The 24,161-nt window shown below is 42.5% G+C and overlaps 1 protein-coding gene across 5 annotated transcripts in view; it reads right to left on the reverse strand.

The window, feature by feature from the left end:
• The window catches only part of DOCK1 (dedicator of cytokinesis 1), a 283,605-nt gene that overhangs the window by 199,801 nt on the left and 59,643 nt on the right, over positions 1-24,161 (reverse strand). For all 5 annotated transcript variants that reach the window (XM_063163002.1, XM_063163003.1, XM_063163000.1 and 2 more), the window contains exons 20-25: positions 22,870-22,959; positions 22,419-22,519; positions 20,199-20,333; positions 15,471-15,579; positions 4,601-4,671; positions 2,889-2,995 (exon numbers count right to left, since the gene is read on the reverse strand). In XM_063163002.1, coding sequence (XP_063019072.1) covers positions 2,889-2,995; positions 4,601-4,671; positions 15,471-15,579; positions 20,199-20,333; positions 22,419-22,519; positions 22,870-22,959 — 613 coding nt within the window. The remainder of the gene's footprint in view (positions 1-2,888; positions 2,996-4,600; positions 4,672-15,470; positions 15,580-20,198; positions 20,334-22,418; positions 22,520-22,869; positions 22,960-24,161) is intronic.

Genomic DNA, 24,161 nt, shown 5'->3' on the forward strand with positions numbered 1-24,161 from the left:
GCCTCCTGATAAGATCTCAGAGCCATTAAGCAGCAGAGATCTGTCAGCAAACCTGCCCTGGGCTCTGATTAATCACCCTCCCATTAACACAGATCCATTTAAATTTCTCAGCAGCTCAATAATGTTGCACCATTCCCTGCACCCTGAAGGGCTGAGCTTGGGAGTCAGGTTTAAAAAACAAACCAGCCACACACAATTCCCACCTCTCCCTCTGAAAATGGAACTGCTTCAATGAGGGAGGGCAAACATTAATATGGGAAATGCACCACAGGAGTGTGTCTCACACTCTGGTTCTTGTTTTAGCTGAATTATCTCCATTTCTTCCTCCCAAGGAGAGGAAAGGATGATCCCTGATGTTACTGACTTCTGCCCCAAAGTCCTGGCAACTTGAGAGCAGCCAGGAGAAAGGAAAATTATTATACAGAGAGCTGAGAATGAATGAAGCAAATAAGTAACACTGATCAGAGCACAGCTCTAGCCAGGAAACATTAAATTATTCTTGAGGACACCATTTTACCCAGGCCTCAACACCAGCAACTCCACTTGCATTCCTCCTTTCACTTCTTGAAAATCCAGCACTTTAGGGCTGAATAATTTAAAATCATTTCAGAAGTGAAGATAAAGTCTGGACTTGCTGTTTGTACCAAATCTCCACACATGGTGACACAGGTGGTGAACTGTTTTGCAGAGATTTTAAGAGTGGTGTAAAACCACCACAATGCCAATCCACCAAGATTTTTTAAACTGGAACCAGCAAAATTTGTTTTATCAGCACTCAACAGTCTCAGCTTTTGTGATCTGAGAGCAGAATCCTCCCAAATCTCCTTTCCCACTGAAGCAGTGCCTATTTGCTCCCTCATTACCTTCCCTGACAGCACACAAACACTTTGTTTGGGTCAGTTTAACCTGCAGCCAGCCTGAAAAAGAATCAAGTGCTTCACCTCAAAGGAGGAAATCTGTAGGACAAGTGCCTGAGCTTATCTTTCACTGGCCCATTAATGGGAAAGCAGAAAATAACAAGGCATGGATGAACAGCACCCTCCGAAAGGTTTCTGCTTCCCTTCAGCCAGCGAACAGCTCCAGGGCACACAGGACATCCCAAAGCTCCATTTCCCCCACACAACTTCACTGAGCACAAAAGCTGACTTGATGATTTTTGATAAACCCCAACACAAAGTTACAACAGAGCCCAAAAACCTGGGTGCTTTGTGCCCTTTGAAAATAACAAATCCCAAGGTTTTTTTTTTGTAATTTTGCACTTTCCTAATTGAGACTGCAGGTAACAAATGGTAAATAAGTGATTTTCCTCATGCCCAAGGCCAGGCTGGATGGGATTGGAGCAGCCTGGGATAGTGGAAAGTGCCTGTGAGAACTGGAAAAACAGAAACTCCCAATGACACTGGAGGGTTTGATCTGCAGCCTTGGATTGATGTAAAAATATAACACAGATATTAAGTAGAAAAATCATAAACTTATGCTTCTACAGTTGTAAGTAAGAATCTGCCTGAAGTGAGTGAGAAACTGCACTGATGAGATGGTGAAGGTTTATAATGCAGGGGTGGGGCTGTATGGAACGAGCTGAGAGTTCAGAAGTTAGAACAGAAGCAGATGTGTGCCTGTGAGACAGAAGCCCATTGGACAAAAGCATCCTCAGTGCAGCAGAAGTGAGTAAAGGTGATGGGTCAGAAAAGCAAAGTAAACCCTGTGGCAGCTGTCCATGGGGTTAGAAAGTTCTAGATTGCCTTGTAACAAAGAACTTGTGACTGCTCTGAGCTATGGCAGAATGCTTGCTCCTCTGAAATCTCAGGGCCTCTGAGACTGATGTTTGTCTGAGCAATAAATCGTTCTTAGCCTGAAAACAGTCCCATTTCTTGCTGGAGTTCTGGATGCTGAGAATTTTAAGTTTTCTGTGCTGCCAGGCACTGATCCCCAAGAGAGCACTGCATTGACCTGGGGGCATGGAGAAGCCTCCAAAATGGAATGATGGAACTGAGATTGTAGGTGTGGAGTTTGAATAGAAGTGTGTAATGTCACATGGTGGAAAACTTAAGAGTTTAAGGGTTTAGAATATAGCAGCATATATGGGGGAAGATGGAGGTTTTAGGGCAGAGGCTTGTCCTCCTTCTTCATCTTCTTCTCCATGGGTTTGGGTGGTATTTTGTTATTGGGCAGAAAAGTCCACATTGTGGACTCTGAGTCATTAGTTATTGGGCTAAAAGTGAAAATAATCTAGGTGTCATTTCTTAATTGGATACTTTAGCCTTAAAAGTCCTTGTAACAAGAGACAGTTGGCCATTTTGTGCCTTGTTAGTGAAATACTGCAGAACTCACTGCGGTGAGGCTGTAACACTGATAAGAAACAATGAACACCTGAGTCTGAACCTGAACTGTCCTCTCAAGTGCCTTCAATCCCAGCCTCCACAGAGGAGGAAAAAGGAAGCCCAAAACCAGCAATCCCTCCATTATTAGTGGTGACAATGACAGGTGCCCACCAAGCCAAGGGCAGCATGGGCTTTAAAGGTCTCTTCCCACCCTAACCAGGCTTGGGTTTGGATTTTCCACCTTGTCCTTCCAATGGAACAGACTTGACGTGTCCCAGGCTGCACAGGGATGGCACGAGGGCCCAGGGACAGCAGGAGGGCCCAGGGACATCAGGAGGGCCCAGGGACATCAGGAGGGCCCAGGGACATCAGGAGGGCCCAGGGAGGGCACAGGGACAGCAGGAGGGCACAGGGACAGCAGGAGGGCCCAGGGAGGGCACAGGGACAGCAGGAGGGCCCAGGCAGGGCACAGGGACAGCAGGAGGGCCCAGGCAGGGCCCAGGGACATCAGGAGGGCCCAGGCAGGGCCCAGGGCCAGGGAGCAGGGCTGGGCTGGTGCCTGCTCACCGTGCTGGGTGAAGAGGTCGCTGTGCACGATCTCGATGAGGCAGTAGAGCTTCTGGATGGTCAGGCGGCTCACGGGCACGTTGAGGATGAACTCGGTGAAGAGCTTGCTGCACACACACAGGGAAAGCAAAAACACATCAAACAAAAGCAAAACCCCACTAAATAATCCATCAAAAAACCCGTTAAAACCCATGGAAAAAAACAGCAGGACACAATCATCCATAAAGAACCTGACACACAACTTCCGGCTCTTGGATGAGCAGACTCAATTTTTTTGAGATATTAAAAAAAAAAAATCAGAGAATCATGCATAGTTTTCAATAAATTTCTTTCGTTTTTAATGTCATTTCCCCCCCCCTCCCTTTTACCTCAGTTTTAGACTCTTTGTTCATGTTTCATTTAAGGTTTTAGGTTTCAAGTTTTCCTGTGCTTCACATTAATCAGCATGTTCGTGATTATGCCAAAAAAAAGGTGATAATTGACATTGTAAGCTACCAACAAAAAATAATTAATAATTTAAAACCCCCAGAAATGGACATTTTAGGAAAAGGTACCATCACACTCATCAGCTGAGCTCCTACCTAATGTTGACAAGACTCTTCAATAATTTTCCATCCCCTCCTAAAATCTTGGGTTCTTTGCTTTTCCTACTGAGACTTAAGTCAACCTCAGTTTAGATACTGCCAGTGTTTAATTGCAATTTTGATTGGTAATACTATAGGAAAAATGTCATATCTGAGGTAAAACAGGCCAAGTCCTGCATTTTCCTTTCTCTTTTCCCAGGAATTTTGCTGTCACATATCAAAATTATTATTTAGTCCAGAAGCTCTACAAATCTGGATTTGCTAAGCCCAGGGAAGTGTAGATGTAAAACGATTCACAGTTCCCAGGCAAGCAGAAGGAAAATGCCAGGTTCCTCAGGCCACTGGAACGTTAGACTAAGATTATATTTATTTATTTTATCCCTGCTTTATCTCTTTTCCTCCTCCTGACACAACAAGACCATAAAAATAAAGTTACACAAAATTTAGAAGGGTTTGTGCAGTAAAATCAGACTTAAAATGTTTTTTTCAGTTTGTAACAACACCATAAAAAATAAAATTGTATTTTTCTCTTTAAGCTAAAAGTTCTGCTGAAATACCAGTTTTTATTTGGCTTTTCCATTTTTTTTTCCTTAAATATTTTGTCATTGTCCTTTTTATTTACTAACAACACTGCCACGTTTATGATCTACTGAGACATCGATCCAGCAACTGAATCACTGAATTATTTATTATTTTATTATTTACATGAAACTTATACATCAAAGAGTGAAGCATCACGGTCCAGCTTAAGACTTTTGATGGCAGCTGCCTGATTAATAACTCTTGCTCATGGTTTGTACTGCAAAGTTTGTCAGGTATTTGTTACACATTATTTTTAAAAAACAGGCTCTTTGTGTAACCCTTAAAAATACCTGCAAGGGACAAAAAAAATGCAATAAAATCAAAGTGATAAAACTTCTCAGGTGATCTATATTTCACTGTCTCAGTATTTATTTCTATATTTTCATATATTTTTGTGTCTTTATACATAGTAGTAACATGTAAAAATGAAATATATTGTGTATGTTTTTATGCTTATATATATGTGCATTTTATATATTTGTGTATATTTTATATATATCTTTACAAACTAAAATTAGCACTCCACATTTAATTAACTCTACTCACCTGAGTTCCTTTGGATCAAACACCAATTTCACATCATTGACAATTGCTGGCAAGTATTTCAGTGCTGCACCCTAAAAAAAAAACACCAAAAAACCCAAATTAACAAAATTAAAGAGTTCAAAGGTGATGCAAAGATTGCAAGAAGAGAATCGCCCATGAGGAGGTGGCTTTGGTTTTACCATTTTCTGTGACACCTGAGCTGAAACTCAGCGAAAATTAAACTTTCCAACTGATTTAAAATAAGACAGAGGCATGAAATGTTCATAAACTGGGGAAACCTAGACCAAGATTAGAGATTTATAAGCTCCTTCCAACATTTTACAGAAACCTCTTGGTTCCTCTAATCCCTTTATCCCCATCTTGTGTTGAGCACTTTCTCATCCTCCTCCTCAGCCGTGCTGGAGTTGTTTGGGTTTAATTTTCACTCCACTGCTTAAAAATTAAACAAAAAGCCTAATTAGCATTTTTTCCCTGCAGTAAATTCTTGGTAGCCACTCATGAAACCCTGGCTCTTCCCAATTCCCCTTGAACTCGGAGCTGCCACTGCACAGCACATGAAAGAGCTTGGAAGATACAAACAGATGTTGAATATTTTAACTGTTTGTAGGATTTTTACTCATTTTATCTTTTTCTTAGCAACAATTCATAGGTATTGCATGCACTGAGCACCAGACTAGGGAAGAAACCTCAGAGTAACTGAAATATAAACCACTGAGGCTGCCAAGCTGGACCACCAACCATCCCACACCTGCTGGAAGGACTCCTGAGCTGGAACTCTGGAATTCTGCAAAGGGAGCAGTGAGGGATGAGGGCTCTACGACCAGTCAGGAACCACAGGCAGCAATGGGGGTTTATTTGCTGATCAGTCACATGCACAGAGCCATAAATGTTTAGTAACACATCTTAAAAAGGAGCTTGCATTTTATATCTTGAATTAAAATTTCACACCGAGCGTTAAAATTAACACTTGAATGGCTCTCATGAACTACTGTGGGGTAAAACTATTTACAACAGCCATTTACAGCTTGGAGCTGCAACAATTAGCAGTAACTGACGGTCTACTTTATGGACAAACCAATTAAAGTTTAATTCTGGAGATTTAAAGAAGATTGTGGAAGTATATTTCCCAATTCCCCACCTCAGCTGGCTCCATTATGTGACAGGATGATCAGATCATGAGGCTGTGCAGCCCCGTGATTAAATCTGTATTTGTCCAAGCCAAAGGGCTACTAAAATAATTTTTATTGGTATTAAATCATGTAGAAGGGCAGCTCTTGCTGTAGATCTTACTCTGCTCGAGCTGCAGCTGAAGTAGATTTTGTGTGAGCAGCAGCTCCATTGCAATGCTGGTTATTCCCAGGACACTGCAATGCATAAATGAGGAATATGAAATGCAGCAGATAAAAAAAAACCCTGCTCTTGTCTTTCCATATAAGATCAGGAAAAAAAATAAGCATCTGGCTGGAGGGGGTTTTCTCCCATTTAAAGAAATTAAATCAATTACTTTTCACTCTCGATCAGCACTGGACAAAGGTTCCAATTCCTCATTTCCACAAGAAGCACACAGCAAACGAAGCCCAAAATCTTAATTCCATGGTTACACAGAGATGCCTTAACCACTGAAAACTCCAACCAGCATTAAAAAACCAGAGTAGTGAGAAGCCTCAGTGTTCATTCCAATATTTTTCTGCAGTAATTTCCCTGTGATCACACGAGCAGCACACCCAAAGCTGGCAAGATCAGTCTCACACACGCACTCAATAATTACACACAGTTTCAAGCTGGGCTGCAATAAAAATCTGACTGCCCCAAGGGACTTCCCTCTTTTGTGCAAAACCAGTGACAAATTATTGCCACCCTTACCAAGTCACAAAATCAGTCACTTCCAGTACTACAAAGCACACAAATAAAGCAGCAAAGGGGAAGGATGAAAAGGAGTGAAAGCAGCAATGAGCCAGTGTGTGGCATAAATAATGGATATATTCCCCCTGAGCTGGATTCCCTCGTACATTCACTGTTCTGTAGGCTGTGGGGTTTTATTGGGATTTTGTTTTTTTGCCCAGGCTGTGATTCACATGGCTCAGCATGACATCAGCAAGGCCATGGCAGCCTGCAGCCAACTCAGAGATGCTGTGGCTCATCCTCTACACCCCAGCCACACAAACACACATTATTTTCCCCTCCATGAACACCACAGATGTGTGTAAAAGGAATTATTCCACAGAAAGTATGAGAAGAACCATGAGCTGACACTCCCTCTGAGCAGGAGCTGCCAGGAGAAGCCATGGAGCTGCTCAGAGCCTCAAGGATTCCTTTAAAAACTGTGAAAAAAGGTAATTAACTGGGCCAAGAAACACAACTCACTAAGTGAAAATATGCAGGGCCAGAAAAGCCAAAGCTCTGCCTTAAATGGAATAAATGAAGCAATAATTGATGGGCACAGCTCTCTACACAGCCAATGCAGGGGATGGCAATTCCCAGGATTTATCTTTCCATGGACTAACTGCAGCTCATTCCCTAAACCATCCCAAGCTGCTCTCTGTCTGGAGCAGGACCCTTTGAGAAATTTCAGGTAAATTCATTGATGGGCTGCTAATGACCTCACAGCTAATTGTGCTCTCCTAAAGCCTCCACAAGTGGCAGCCAAATCGCCTTGGTGTGGGAGAAACAAATGCAGTGCTGGTATCAAAAGATCATTTGAGTGCAAAAACCCTTCAGATGTGGTAAAAAAACCAGAATAAGTAAGATCAGGTGCAATGGAATTATTTCCAACGGTGATCTCTGTGAACATCAATTAATTGAACAGCTAATTGTGTTCTCCTGACCTTGTCCAGAGCTGACAGGGAAGTCACATTTGTGTGGAAGGAACCAAGTCAGTGATGGTATCAAAAGATCATATAAGGTGAAAAAATCCCTTCAAAAAGGGCAGAATAAATAAGATGAGGAGCAATGGAATTGTTCTTTCTATCAGTGTCTCCTCTGCACATCAATGATAAGTCCCCTGCACTGCCCACCCTGCTCTTTTCTCACTGACAGCTCATTTCCAGACAGGAAATGAGCAAAAATGGGAAAAGAATGGGATCTACCATGAGGAAAATTAGCACATTGCCCAGATCTAAAAGGTCAAAGAGTTTCCATGGCTAAAAGTTTATCATCTGAATTATTTATCCTGATTGTCCGAAAGGAATTTTTCTTGCAGTTTTTTGCTGGGTGGGTAAAACCTCAAAAACTTCACTTTGACACTTGCATATTTAAATAAGGGTAAGCTTCATTTATTTATTGGGACAGAATGTGGCCCAACGTCTAAAACAACCAGGAGGAGCTGCTTTCCATGGAAATTTCTGGTGTTTTTAATTTCTTCGCAAAATGATGAGAGGACAAGTAAAAGCCTTTTCTTTGTCTCATCAGGCAAATAAAAACACATTAAAACAAGACAGGGAAACCTTGCTAAGTACTTTAAAGTATTTCTAATATAATTGTGGATAACAGAAAAATGAGTTTTACTCATTTGGTTTTGTTTGTTACACAGTTGAGAATATGGTGAGATCTGTTAATACAAAAGTGAAATCACCTTTGTGATAAATACAGTAGGTCACTGGTGAGTAAAAAGCAAGCAGGACAGAAAAAAAACCTTGTAACAATGGAAAATTATCCCTTTCTTGGGTTTATAAATGGAATGATAAAAATAAGTGTCACAAAAGCTTCTCAGCAGTGGCTGTTTAAATAAAAACTAACTTAAGGTTGTCATTAGATTGACCAAATGACATTTGCAAAGTATTAAACAAAATGTATTCTGAGCAGAACACCACAGCTTTTTTCTCTGGGGTGTAAGTTCAGCTCTTTGTAGTCCATAAAAGCAAAAAAAAAAATCTTAATTTAAAACTGTCATTTTCCAAAGCCATTTGTTTCCATCAGCACACCTCACCTCCAAATTAAGCACAAAAACCCTGTGCCAAATACATGATATTCTTCTGAACTCTTTTCTTTGACAAAGCAATAAATTTGTTTCACTTGACTCCATTTGAGGACATTATTTTAATGTTAATTTTCATCTTTTGTGCCATTCAACAAAGCACCTCCCTTCCACCCCAGCACTATCTTGATTGCCATTCCATTAAACTCATCCAAACCAGTCAGCAGCTGCATCAAACAATATCCAGGAACACCTAAATTCAATATTTGAGATTTGCCCCAGCCTAGAACATTTATTCAGCCCACAAACTGAAGCAGTTTTTATCCCAGTTGCAAAGCAGCACCTCTGGCACTAAACTCAGTGTAAAATGCCCCATTTCAGGCTAAAACACAGCCCAAATTCAGGCTAAAAACCAGCCCAAATTCAGGCCAAAAACCAGCCCTAATTCAGGCTAAAACAAGCCAAATTTAGGGCTAAAAACCAGCCCAATTTCAGGCTAAAATAAGCCAAATTTCAGGCCAAAAACCAGCCGCAATTCAGGCTAAAAACCAGCCCAATTTCAGAACAAAACTGGCCCAATTCAGGGTCAAACCAGCCCAATTTCAGGTCAAAAATCCAGCCCAACTACAGGCTAAAAATCAGCCCAATTCAGGGTAAAACCAGCCCACAGCACAATCACAAATAAATATATTTGGAGATTCTTCCCACACGGGTTCTAAGAGACACAAAACCTCAGCTCAAAGTTGCGTTTTGTTACTCAGCTCATCTGAAATTATGTTTATGAAGAATTCCACCTGTTGGAAAAGCCCTGCAGATTAACACAGTTTTCTCTCTCCTCAGGCACTTTATATTTCCCTGCCTTCATTTAAATACTTTTCTGTGGCTTTAGCAATAAGTGTTGAATATTAAAGTACAGACTGGACACTGAGAAATGTGTTAGAAGTGAGCAGAATTCTTAAGAACCCACAGGCACAGGAGAATTCACATCAAAAAATGATCTCATCTTCCACCCCAGCTCTCTGTGGCCTCACACAGGATAATTTTACACACATAAAGTGCTCAAACCTCCTTAATTCAGATTATTCAGAGCTCCCAGCCATCCTGAACAAAAGCAGAACAGCAAATATCAGAGGGGCCCTGATGGTTTTTGGGGTTTTTTTTTGTTTTAAGGTTGGGATTGAAAGTGTTGGAGATGATATTTTGTGTTTAGACTTGGATGTTTATTATTTTTATTTACATTATAGTTTTACAAGTAATGAGTTCTACAGCATTCTATTAACAAGCTACAAAGTGCCTAACTATCTTTCTCTATAAGGTCTTTAAAGGTTAAACTATCTAATTAAGAAATTACACTTAAATTATTTTCACTTTTAACCCAAAAACTGATCCCTTGTGCCCAGCAACGCAGACTTTTCTGCTTAATTACAAAATACCATCCAAACACGTGGAGAAGAAGGACCAACCTCCACCCTGCTTTATATATATTACTATATTCTAAAATCTTAAACGCTAAGTTTTCCACCCTGTGATATTACACACCTCTATTCAAACTCCACACTCATAATCTCAATTATTAATCAATTTTGGAAGCTTCTCCATGGCCTCAGGTCAATGCAGTGTTCTCTCGGGGGTCAGTGCCTGGAAGCACAAAAAATCTGAAATTTTCAGTATCCAGGGTTCCAAAATCTTCCCTTCTAGTCTGAATTATGAATATTGTTTTGACAGTTTTGTTAAATTTTTGTTGAATATATTGAAGTACATAAGGTATTATGTTTTGTTATTTAAATATTCATTTTTAGTTGATTTATGGGTAGGATTGTCTTATTTAAGGTAAATAATGCAGTAATAAAGTATGAATATGCTATTTCATTTGGGGTTTTTTGTTGTTTTTTTTTTTTTAATTTAAGGTGAGGAGATTTTTTTAATTTTTTCTTAATCTTGTTTTGGGATAAGTTAAATGCAATTAAAATTTTCATGAAATTTGAAAATTATATTTTCAAATATGAAATATTGATATTCACAAATTCAAATACGAATTTTTGAATTGTAATCTGATTTATGTTTTTTGTTAATAAGGTCTTGTTATATTAATTTTGATAAATATATTTAATAATAATAACTAACAAAAGTAATAAGAAATAATAATAGTTTATTATTATTATTATTATTATTATTATTATTATTATTATTATTATTATTATTATTATTATTATTATTATTATTATTATTATTATTATTATTGAATAAAACCTTAAAGTTTATATATCTTTTATGGGTGAAATATTTTAAGTTCAGGTTAGAATTTTTGTTGCTCCCTCCACTGCAGGAGGAGTTCCTGTGCCTCCCAAGAGCAGCAGGAATCCCTGACTAAGGAATATCTGCAATTTGGAGCCATCACTCCCAGGCCCCAGCTGAGCTCACCCTTCAGCAGGAGAAGGTTAAGGAAATAATTATCATGCACCAATTAGCAGAAAGGAGGAACAAACCCAGGAAGGCTCAGCACACTTGTAGCCATTAAAAATGCATGCACCTACCAAACGCTGCTCACCTTCCTGCAGCAGGTTTAACCCTCAAAGTGCTGCCTGGAAACCAAAGTGGAACCTCCCCTTCCCAAGCTACTCCTGCACTCAGCATGAGAGGGGAATGGTCTGTCTCCACTGAAAAAAAAAAAAAAAATCCAAAAAATCCACACCAAAAAATCCCTAAAATTTTATTTAATTTACTTAAAAATCCCCAACTACTGCATTGTTTTGAACATTGTAAATTTTAGCGGTTCACCTTTCCAAATTCAAACCCACAGGACTGATTATAACCTGGGGTGAAAGTGAGTTTTAGTTGTTCTTGCACCTCAACATTTTAATTCCAACATGTTTCAGCATATAAAAGGCAAAAGAAATGAGGTGCAAGCACCAGCAGAGTGATAGCAAAGCTCTGCTCAAACCACATCCCAAGATCAAATGGAATTTTACCTATTTATTGCAAAAATCCACAGCTCAAGTAGTACCAGACAACTGAGCAACAACATTTTAATGTGATATATAAATATATATACAAACCCTATAAATTCCCCCCTACCTATGATTTTTTGAACATCCATAATCCTAAAAGATACAAATTCCAAGCCTCTTTTTGTGCTCTACAGCCTTCAAACCTTGTACAATTCTGAGAGTTTTCTTTTAAAGAAACGTTTTTTTTCCCATGCATGCACCAAAAGCCTTGAAAAATTCAAATTAAAAGAAAAATTAAAAGCAAAATACTAAACAACTACAGTCAACAGCTTCCACAAGGAGATAAATATTTGAATAGATAAAGAGGAATTCCTGCTAAGAACACAAGACTGCAGTCTTTCATTCTGTGTCAGCTTGAAGGCTACTCCTCCAGCAGATAGGAAAAAAAATCGAGAATATGCAGCCCAAAAAGTTGGGAACATCTCTGAGAAAGTTTCCAGTGGCAGTTCTGCTCCACGGCGATAAACTGTACAGGAAAATTCCAGTTTTTGCCAGGAGAAATGGGAGCAGTGGGATGGGTGAAAGAAGCATCTGCCTTGTCTAATGTACAGCACCTTGATTTTCTGTGTAGGTCTTTGCAACTTCTTATCTCTCCAAACACACTTATTTTGTCTACACTTATTTAGCTCCCCCAATATTTATAAAAATCACTGAAAAAAAAAAAAGCCTGAAATTGCTACACTGCAAGATCTGCTGATCTTCTGCACAACACAGGGAGCTGGGGACTTATCTGTTTAAAATCACTGATTTTCCACAAAACTTCAGCAAAGTATCCAACAGCACCAGAATTCCAGGCTGCTTTGGGAGGGACTCAAAGATCTTTTTCCAGCCCTGCCAGGGCAGGGACACCTCCCACTGTCCCAGGTGCTGCCAGCCCAATGTCCAGCCTGGCCTTGGGCACTGCCAGGGATGGAGATGCCAGAGCTTCCCTGGGAATTCCATCCCACCCCTGCCCACCCTACAGGGAACAATTCCCAATTCCCAATATCCCATCTAAATCTACCCACTGTCAGTTTAAAGCCATTCCCTGTGTCCTGTCCCTCCATCCCTGTCCCCAGCCCCTCTCCAGCTCTCCTGGAGCCCCTTCAGGCCCTGCCAGGGGCTCTGAGCTCTCCCTGGAGCTGCTCCTGCCCAGGTGAGCCCCCCAGGTGTCCCAGCCTGGCTCCAGGGCAGGGATGCTCCAGCCCTTGGAGCACCTCCTTGCCCCAGAACCGCTCCCTGTGCCCAGCCCTGGTCCCCAGCAGTGCCCCCAGCAGTGCCAGCTGTGGTTTCTGCCCTCTCTCCCTCAGAGGCTGCACCCAGCACATCCCTGCACCTGAGCTCAGGCCCTGGCTGCCCCCACAACCCCCTGGAACAAACTTCAGAAAGGATAAAAAATCATTTTAATTCCTTTCAAGTGCCCTCCTAAGGCTGTCAGCACTGCCTGCCCTCGTGCAAAGCCAGAGCACAGATCAGGGTTTCACTGGGAAGGTGCAGCATTCCCAACCCTCTGCTCCCCTTCGATCCCTTCCTGGGGTATGGAACCAGCACAGCCCCAGTGCTGCTCCAAGGCTCTGTGACAGCAGGGGACAGCAAGGTGACAGCCCTGCCACCCCAACACCCTGCCCCTGATGGTTCCAAGGTGTCCTGCCCAAAGTGCCAGCCCCATGCAGGGATTCCTTCACTCCTCCTGACAGCAGTGTCCCCACCCCACAGCACAGGGCTCAGCCCCAGCTCTGGCAGGTGCAGCTGATGCTCCTCTCCCCCAGCAGAGATGGAGATGCTCAACAAGATCTCTAATGTCACCCCACAGTGTCACTGGCACCTCCTGCAGCTCTGCCAGGCAGGGTGCACAGAGCCCACACTCACTCTCTCCAAAAAAACTCCAACATCTTATCCACCCATTCAATAGTTTTGCTCTCTGTGACAGAGGCACACACTTCTGTCAGGCAGGGTGCACAGAATCCACACTCACTCTGAAAACCCCCACATTTATCCACCAAATCAAGAGTCTTGTCCTCAAACAGAGGCACACATTTCTGCCAGGCAGGATGCACAGAACACACTCACTCTCCAAAAACCCCCACACTTACCCACCCATTCAATAGTTTTGTTCTCAATCAGAGGCACACATTTCTGCCAGGCAGGATGCACAGAATCCCCACATTTATCCACCCATTCAATAGTTTTGTTCTCAGACACAAGCACACATTTCTGCCTGACAAGATGCACAGAACTCACACTCACTCTCTGCAAACCCCCACATTTATCCCCCAATTCAACAGTTTTGTTCTCAGACAGAAGCACACGTTTCTGCCTGGTGCTCACACTGCACAGCTCCAGTGGATACCTGAACATCATAAAAGCAATTTCACAAGCTGCAAAAAGCCAATAGTAGCAATGATGTGTTCTGAGAGCTCAGGAATTAGAGTCCAGAGGAGATGAAAGCAATAAATAATGAATGAAAGCTTGTCAAGGCTTCTGCAAGGCATCCTCAAGCACACTGAACCCACCCTGCCCATCCCTCAGAGCTTCATCTGCCACCCTACACACACAGGAGTGCAGAGCTCTCAATCTGCTGGTGGGATCTCTCCAGTCCTTGCCAGGCAGTTTTCCTTCCTGCATCTCAGGTGAACACAACCAAATCAATTTTTAGCTTTTTTCCCTTTTTTCTCCCCCACCTAGGTATAAATTGTTAAAGAAAAAAATCTCATGTTCATCTGCCTTCCTGCAGCAGGCCCTGAAAGGAAAAGAAATTTCCCATTCCACTCCTGTAATCTGCAAAGTCCCTGCTTGTAAAAGCCCAGAGAGCACACTCTGAGCTACCTGCCCATTTCCATTCAGGACAGATGTTTTGGTAATGAAATGAAAATACAGCTTTCCTGAAACGTGTAATATCCCCACTTTGTTATCAGATGATCCAGTCTTGGCCTCCCTGCCTAAAATATTCCTCCTCAGCTGCTTTATGCCCACCATCTCCTTCTGCTGTGTGTGCTCAGCATGGCTCACAAAGGACTGGGGGCTTTAATGACGACTTTCCCTGCTCCAGGAACTTCTCCCACTGGCACAGGGATTTCCCACTGTCTGTCTTGGCAATCACCTGGGCAGGAAGAGCCCAGCTGTCCCAAATCCTACCCCAAACCCCAGCCCCTTGATCCTCTCTCCGCTGATTCAGCAGGGCTGGGTCAGGGCTTTCACCTTTTTTTATAAACTCTGGTTGGAAGCACGAGGAGAAGTTCAAGGTGCAGCTGATCAAACACACATTTAGGGCAGTCTCTGCAGCTTTCCATGATGAAAAAGATCCACTAGCTTCTGCATTCAGCCTCCTCTGGATACTAAAATCTGCCAGTCCCACAATTCAGAGCTTTGGCTCTTTGGTATCAGCACCATTTGAGGGCACAGACCCCTTTCCCAACTGCATGAGCCAATGTTCCCAAAAGCAGATTTACAGGGACACAAGGAAAGCTCTAAGGGATGAAAGGTGGAGCTTCCAGCCTCTCTCACTAATTTTCTTCTTTAAAATATGTACTAGGACTTAAGATCCTATATTAAAGATCCTGAACAGCCTCAGATACAAATAAGTATGTTAAAATTTGAGGATCTACACTGTCAGCAGCATCTTAAGTATAATGTCTTAAAAACACCTTCACTTTAAGGTTATACAAGTTTAAAAAGCCAAATACCACTGAACCCAAATTAAGTTCTCTTTTTAAAATAAAAGTGAGGGTTTTGAAGCAATTAAAGGTTGGACTCAATCATCTTAGATGACTCCTCCAACTTAGATAATTCTAGAATTCTATAAATTTACTTGTTGAAAGAAAGTTCTTTACACAGTCACAAACCCTTCAGCAGAAGCACCAAGAATTAACCTTGACTGAAGCAAAAGCAGCTTTTAAAGCACAAATAAGCAAATATTTCACTGCTTTGTTGTGGCTGAGGATGCAAGACTGGAGATGTGGAAAGCACAAACCTTCACTATGACAGTCTGGTCAGAGTTGCTGCTCATCATCTCATTGATGGACTTGAAGAGCTGCAGCAGAGACTCCCTGAAGTCTGCTTCTCCTTTGTTTTCATACAGCCTGAAAAACAATTCGTTTTCATCAGCACAAACCACAATGCAAATACTGTTTTAAAAAAAATCTGGTTTTTTTTTTTAACAAACAGATGACAAATGGCCACTTTCTGTCTTACATCTTCTCAAGACATTTTACAATTTTCTTCAATGAATCAAGAGCTTTCTTACAGGAAAAAAAAAAAAAAAAAAAAAAAAACAAAAAAAAACCAAAACCAACAAAAGACAGACTGGCCAGGCTGGGCCAGCAGGAAGAAGAGATTTAGAGATTTTTCTTGTGAAATGCCACATGCAGCAGGGCTGCTCCAGTCTCTGGTGAATCCCCCCTGCAGATGTTGCCAGGACCCTTGTGCTGATGAAGCCAGAAAACAGACAGCCAACTTGCCAGCAATCATTAAAATCTACCAGTGGCACAAGGTGAGTGACCTTAAACTCTGAGAAAGAAAAGAAGGGAGGGAAAGGGAGGGAAAAGGGAGGGAAAAGGGAGGGAAAAGGGAGGAAAAAGGGAGGAAAAAGGGAGGAAAAAGGGAGGAAAAAGGGAGGAAAAAGGGAGGAAAAAGGGAGGAAAAAGGGAGGAAAAAGGGAGGAAAAAGGGAGGAAAAAGGGAGGAAAAGGGAGGAAAAAGGGAGGAAAAAGGGAGGAAAAAGGGAGGAAAAAGGGAGGAAAAAGGGAGGAAAAAGGGAGGAAAAAGGGAGAAAAAGGGAGGAAAAAGGGAGGAAAAAGGGAGGAAAAAGGGAGGAAAAAGGGAGGAAAAAGGGAGGAAAAAGGGAGGAAAAAGGGAGGAAAAAGGGAGGAAAAAGGGAGGAAAAAGGGAGGAAAAAGGGAGGAAAAAGGGAGGAAAAGGGAGAAAAAGGGAGAAAAAGGGAGGAAAAAGGGAGGAAAAAGGGAGGAAAAAGGGAGGAAAAAGGGAGGAAAAAGGGAGGAAAAAGGGAGGAAAAAGGAGGAAAAAGGGAGGAAAAAGGGAGGAAAAAGGGAGGAAAAAGGGAGGAAAAAGGGAGGAAAAAGGGAGGAAAAAGGGAGGAAAAAGGGAGGAAAAAGGGAGGAAAAGGGAGGAAAAAGGAGGAAAAAGGGAGGAAAAAGGGAGGAAAATAGGGAGGAAAAAGGGAGGAAAAAGGGAGGAAAAAGGGAGGAAAAAGGGAGGAAAAAGGGAGGAAAAAGGGAGGAAAAAGGGAGGAAAAAGGGAGGAATAAAGGGAGGAAAAAGGGAGGAAAAAGGGAGGAAAAGGGGAGAAAAAGGGAGGAAAAAGGGAGGAAAAAGGGAGGAAAAAGGGAGGAAAAAGGGAGGAAAAAGGGAGGAAAAAGGGAGGAAAAAGGGAGGAAAAAGGGAGGAAAAAGGGGAGGAAAAAGGAGGAAAAAGGGAGGAAAAAGGGAGACACTCAATTGACCCTTTTTGCTAAGAAGATAGATGTTTTCCTGTGGGGAGGAAGCACTGAGGTTAAATGGTGTTTCAGCCTTATTTCAGGCTCAGTTTGCCATGCAGTCAGCACAGCTGACACAGAGCAGTGACTCAGCCCCAGCTCAGCTGCAGAGCAAGGTCCCTGTGCCCCCAGGCAGGTTCCTCACAGCTGAGCTGCACACTGGGATCCCCCTCTCCCCTCTCTCAGATGCTGTCAGGGGGATGGAAACTGCACAGAGGCACCTGAGCAACACCAGAGGCCAAAAAACACAGCCAAGGTGAAGAACCTGGGCCACTGCTACAATGAGTGCTCCTGGAATTCTCTGCAGTGGTTTAAATGCAGAACCTGCCTGCTCCAGGTGTAGGATGGCACAATCCTCCCTGGAAAACCAGGGGGGACACCACCACTGGCTCCACATCATCCCTGAAACCCTCCCCTCCTTGGGCAGCACGTGGGACTCACCCACACCAGGGCTGGTCAGACTTACATGGCCAAAAAAATGGATCCAGATTGAATCTGAACAGGGAGAGTTACAAACACCACATGGACTGCCAGGGCTTGGGGCACCCTGGGACAGTGGGAGGTGTCCCTGCCCATGGGTTCATGGTCCCTTCCTGTCACCATGACATTTTCTGAAAAACCCTCTGTGCCCAGGATTTTCCCTGGGAAGCTGAGAAGCCTCAGAGAGGAATGAAAATAACAATTATTTTATTGCTGCTCCTGTCTTTGCTGCTTTGGAATGTGGCTTGGACATTGTTTACCAACAGATGAATGTTAGATTGGTTCCATGTGAATTGTGCTGAATTAATGACCAATCACAGCCAGCTGTGTCAGACTCTGAGTCAGTCTTGGATTTTTATTATTCATTCTTGTTATGCCTTCTGATGTCTCCTTTCTCTTTCTTTAGTATAGTTTTAGTATAGCATAATATATAATAATATATAATATATGCTAGACTATACTATAGTCTAGTATATAACATATAACATATATAATAAAATAATAAATCAGCCTTCTGAGAACAAGGAGTCAGATTCTCATCTCTCACCTCACCCTGGGGACCTCACAAACACCACACCTTCCATCCCACGACTCCTTCTCCCCCAGTTAAACCCCAGCTTCACCAGTCAGCTCTGGTGGAACAAGAGCCTCACCCAGCAACAACAACTGGGCTCCAAAGCCCTCCCTGGTTCCCCTGGCCCGGATCCCCACAAACACCTGGCACCAACACCCACTGCAGCAGCTCCCAGCACAAGTTCAACTCTCTTTTACCTTCCTCCATTTTCTCCTGGAATCAAACCCAGTAGGAAGGTCTTGAATGTAGCCTGCAGCTCAGAAAGGGAATTTCATCAGGAATTTGCTAGGTACAATCCCTTCATGTTCCAAGATAAAAATCATGGAATGGTTTGGGGGGAAGGGATTTTAAATCCCATCAAGTCCCACTCCTGGGACACCTTCCACTGTCCCAGGGGGCTCCAGCCTGGCCTTGGGCACTGCCAGGGATCCAGGGGCTGCTCTGGGCACCTGTGCCAGGCCCTGCCCGCCCTCCCAGACAGGAATTCCTTCCCAATATCCCCTCTAAAGCTGCATCATGATGGATCACATGCTGCAGCTGGAAATGGGCTGTTCTTGGGATAAGCATGGAGCTCAGGACACTCCTGCTGCTTTACACTGAAGTTATTGTGGATCATTTTTAATGCTGTGCTCATAAACCTTGGGAAGTCCCAGATATGAAAAGTTGATTTTAACCTGGACACTGAGGAAATAAATACTACAAAAAAAAAAAAAAAAAAAGCCCCAAACCACTAAATTGTGTTATTTTGCTGTGCACACTTCTATTCCCCTTTTAGGCTTAAACTGGGGGTTATGCAGGATAAAAAACTTGCTGAGTCCCCATTTCCATAATGGATTTTAGTGTCCCCCTGAACACATTAGAGAGGTGAAACTCATACCAACAGAAAGAGTAACTGAACCTGACAGCCCAATAAATCAAAGTGCTTCAGACAAAAAACACTGCCTTTCAAAAAGGAAGTTATAATAAAAATAAACAAGTCAGTCACAAATGTGTTCCTACTGTCAGTTAATAACATCTATTTATTTAATATACGTGATAAAGCACAAAATCTCTGCAGCTGTGAGAAATCAAGGTTTACACCAGGTTGGTGCTTCCAGCACTGCCTGGAGGATTTTAAGGCTGTAGTAAATACACCACAAGCACTGGGATCCCTACTGAGGAAATCAGAGATTTTTCTAAAGGTCACTTGCAATATTTTGCCTTTATCAACCTTTGCTGTAGTGAACAAATAGATGTGTCACCATGCTTTAAGTGGATAAACTTCCATGGATTTATCCAGAACTCAACTGCTAAAATGCTCCATCCATCCATGAAGCCCACCACCCTCTCCCTGAAGTTAAAAATATGCCATATTTTGGAATAAAAGCTTCAGCTTGCTGCTTGTGATTCCTCAGGGGAACAGCAACAATTCTGCATTTTAATCAGTCCAAATGACACCCCCAGGCAGGGCTTCAGTCCTGCAGCAGAACAAATCTGGCTCTTTCTGCACTCACTAATTTTGCTGATTAATCCCTTGGCATGGAGGGCTGGTCTCACACTGAAGGGCTGTGAATTTGTGCTTCCCACAAGGAAATCCCACAGCCAGTCCTGGAGGGTCACACTGTCTGTAAATCCAACCTGCAGCCAGAGGGAATTTTATTTTTTCTGTTTTCAAGTGATTTGTAGGCCCTGCTACAGCCTCAGTGACATCCAGTATTTTATGAATCTCACAGCAAGGCTCCTGCAGAAATAAATTCCAGGCCCTAAATTAGAGGAAAGGGTGGTGGAGATGGTAACTGAAGAGCTCTACATAAATCCCTTGCGATAAGGTTGTTCCCACTGCTAACAAGCAGTAAAAGGACTCAATCTAAGTGAAGATCCCATCAGCTTGGTTTATAACTTCTGTAAAATCCTGTGTATAAAACACAACACAGTAACAGGAGTTTCCCCAAACAGTGCCAAGCTTTAATTGTCCAGAGACCTAAACTATGATGATTTCACCAATTCCCTGCTACTGAAAATAGAGATTTCTGCTAAAGAGGGAAAACCTTCTCCTGAAATAACTTCTCACAGCTTCAAGCATTTACAGAATAGTGCAGTACTAAGCAGTTTTAACTGCTGGACTGTAAAATGTTGGCAGTTTGGGGCATTATTGGCAGTGGGAGGCTGAACTCACTGGTTGAACAATATCCTGGAGCGGACAATGAACTTGAAGATGTATTCCAGGGCTTTCATGGCTTTGAAGAGTTGATCAGTGATCCCACACTTCTCAGCATTGTCCACGTAGGTTTTTAAAACCTTGGTCAGTTTCCTGTTTAAATACAAAAAAACCCCACATAAAAGTTACAAACATTCTCACAGAATTTCCATTCTGAAAGGTTTAATGAAAAATGAAGTGCCCACAGAGCTACAAAGTTAATTCTTCTTAATAAACTCATTGTGGTTTTGTTTTGCTGATAAGTGGCTGGAATTTATTCTTGAGCAAAAAAAAGAAAAACCACAGACCATAACCTCATTGAACACATAAGCAATACAACAAATCTCAGTAAGGCTGATTTTCTGCTGGATGTTCAGATGGATATTCAGATTTAGGCTCTCAGAAAGATGCACCCACATAATATAATAATAATAATAAATAATTATAATAAATAAATAATAATTATAATAAATACTTATAAATAAGAATAAAAATATAAGTAATAATAATAATAATTAAATTAAATACAAGCATGCTGTTAGAATTAACACAACGTGTGAGTTCCTTCATTGAGCAAGGCTTCCCCTTCAGAAAGCTTTCCCATGGATTTTGGGCTGAAATTTGTAACATTTATTTCTCCAAGTACACACCACCAGCTGGAAATTCTCTTCTTCCCCATTTTAAAGCCTATCAAACTCAAAAATGAAACAATTTTCAAAATAATCCCATTCCAGCTCCCTCCCTTGCAATGAATATAAATCAAGGCTTTAATGCAACCACGAGCAATTCCATTTCAAATCACCCCAGCTCCAGTGCATGATCCAACATCCCCACTCCAAGTAAACAAGCTGCACATTATTCCCCACTAACAGAAAACAACACAGAGATCCTGCTGCCTGGGGATTTGCTGGAGCAGGAGCAAACTGCCTGAGAATTTCAAGTAAGCACTTAAATACTGCCAAGGCCACCTCTCTTTGCTCCAGGGCTGCAGGTTGGGCTGGGCGATCTTGGAGCTCTTTTCCACAATGGATGTTCCATGAACAAAAGGCAGGGAGAGGGCAGGGATCTGTCACATCCATGGGGACACCTCGAGCCAGAATTCAGCTCCTCCCTGTCTCTGCCACCCTGCACATGAGGAAAAAGGAGAGAGAGAGAAAGGAGAGAGAGAGAGAAAGGAGAGAGAGAGAGAAAGGAGAGAGAGAGAGAAAGGAGAGAGAGAGAGAAAGGAGAGAGAGAGAGAAAGGAGAGAGAGAGAGAAAGGAGAGAGAGAGAGAAAGAAATGCTCTCCATGCCATGAGAGGATCACCCTCAGCTTTTCTGAGAAGTGCAGGTGATGCAGGATGCTCCACATGAGTGAGCAGTGACCAAATATCCCTGGCTCAAATCTTCTTTGGGAATTAAAGAAGGATCAGGGAAAGGTTCTCCCCCAGAGGGTGCTGGGCACTGCCCAGGGAATGGGCACGAGGCTGCCAGAGCTCCAGGAGGGTTTAGACAACGTTCCCAGGGATACCAAGGGTGGGATTTTGAGGTGTCTATACCAGGAGCTGCACTGATGATCCCTGTGGGACCTTCCAGCTCAGGATATTCTATGATTTCATGATTCTTCACGATTTTATATCAACATTTTGAAGTCCCTTAACAGAGACTCTGCACCAGCAAAGGGCCCCCCAGGTTTCCTGGTTTGGGTTTGCCTTCCCCCCAGCACTGCTAAGATATCCATCAGAGACTTTTCCTTCAGTCTAACACAGCAGCAAAGATTCCAACTGTCAGAAACTACTTAAGACAACAAAACTAATGGGCCTTTTTTGTGTCATTCACTGCCTCTTCCCCACAATGACAGCAATGTGGATAATTGGGGGACAGTGTCGTTTCATGCACAAAAAAATCAGTATTTGAAGCATCTTAAATGGACATGATTTCCTTCCAATTTAAGTGAGAACTGCTTTTGTTTTCCTTACAACTTCTGAAATTGTCAAATCATCCCCTTCTTCATTACAGCACTCTCAAAACTTCTTGCACAGGACTGGAAGTTGCACCAATTTATTTCAAGAAAGAAACAAAGACTATCCCCAGTCTTCTTCCAGACCCTTCCAAGCTCATGGGCACACTCCTAATTAAGCTACATAATCAAGTAATTAGATAACATTACCTGGACAAATTCTCCAAGTCACATTAGGAAAAATAAATTTTCCAACTCACGTGTAGGCCAAGGTAGCACTGAAATGCTTCTTGATGTAGGTCTCCAAGACAGGGTTGAAATGTTGAAATTTTCTGTCAGCAATCAGTCCAATGATAAATACCTGAAATAAACAGCATAATTAGTGTGTTAGTCTCCAAAAAGTCTTTAATTTTTGTCCATTCCCCTTTCTTCTCAGAGAAGAGACATTACTGACATTAAAATTTCTGCTCTTGTCCTAAATTCTGCTGTTAATCCATTAAAATGACTGGATGTGAGTGCTTCCTTATTTCCTGAGAGGATGACATGATAGAATCCAACTCCCTCTGGATCTGAGCCTTTAAATATAACTTTTAAAGCTATATTTAAATAAATAATAACTCTCAGCTCAGATCTCTTCCATTAATAAGCTTGATTTTATCATTAATTCCCCATTATTGGGTACATTTCAGACCCTCCCCAGTGCAGACTCACCAAAGCATCAAACACCAAAGTGTCAAAGGTTTCACTCTCTGAGTTCTCCATCATGATGTTAAAAAGGGCATCCAGTGTATCTTGAAGGAACTACAAAGAAACAACACAGCTCTCATCATGTTCTCAAAGGAAAATTAAGTTGAGATTCCACACAGGGCTCTACAGGTATTTTTGCTAAAGTAAAGGCATTTCAAAAGTTAGCAAAAAACAAAAAAAAAAAAAGGAAAATCCAACACTTTTCTTTCAGCAGGTGATTTTTAGTGAAGTTGATTATCTGTACACAGGTTATCAGTCCAACAGAAGAAATGAAGTCAGAAGTCACACTTGGCACACCTGGACAAGGACTTGGCTCTGTGACAATGCTGCAACAACAAGGATTTCCAAACTGCAGACTCACCACACGCTCACCAGGCCCATGCATTGCTGAACACTCGGGATTTCAGAGCACAAACCACACAAGCAACTGAGTCTCATGCCAGGCAATGGGGGCTGAGCCACGGGAGGCACTCAGAGCACCCCTGCCCAGGGCTGCACTCAGCCCCAATCCCATGGGATCCCACATGCAGGGATGGGAACAGAGCCCCCACTGCTGCCCCAGCCCCAAACCTGCCCAGCAAGGCCTGGGCACCCCACTCTGCAGCACCACAGGAAAAGCAGCTTAGTGCCAGGGGCTTCCAGTGAAGCACAAAAGGTCCCTAAATTCCAGGAGTCCTTCCCAGAGCCAGGGATCCATGCAGTGCCAGATACTCATCAGTTCTGCTGGGATGGGTTGTGCCTGAGCAGCTCCTTCCTCCAGCTGGCACAGACACACAGGGGCTCCTCCAGGGCACAGCCAGGCTGCAGCACAGCTCAGGTGGGGTTGAGAAAGAAGGGGTTAAATGTGGATGGTTCCAGCACTGTCTCAAATCATCCCAGCATGGTTTGGGTTGGAAAGGACCTTAAATCCCATCCAGTACCACCCCTGGGACACATCCCACTGTCCCAGGTGCTCCCAGCCCCAATGTCCAGCCTGGCCTTGGGCACTGCCAGGGATCCAGGGGCAGCCACAGCTGCTCTGGGCACCCTGTGCCAGGGCTGGCCACTCTCACAGGGAAATAAAAATTAAAAAAAGATTTTGCCTTGCAGATGTGTGGAATTTGCAGGATGAGGTGAGAGATGAGTGAATCTGACTCCATGTTCTTAGAAGGCTAATTTATTATTATATGTACTTATATTACATTAAAGTATGCTATACTAAAACTATACAGAAATGATCCAAACAGAAGGTTTAACAAGAATGAATTATAAACCCG

The sequence above is a fragment of the Melospiza melodia genome, chromosome 9, assembly GCF_035770615.1.
Source record: "Melospiza melodia melodia isolate bMelMel2 chromosome 9, bMelMel2.pri, whole genome shotgun sequence".
NCBI lineage: Eukaryota > Metazoa > Chordata > Aves > Passeriformes > Passerellidae > Melospiza > Melospiza melodia.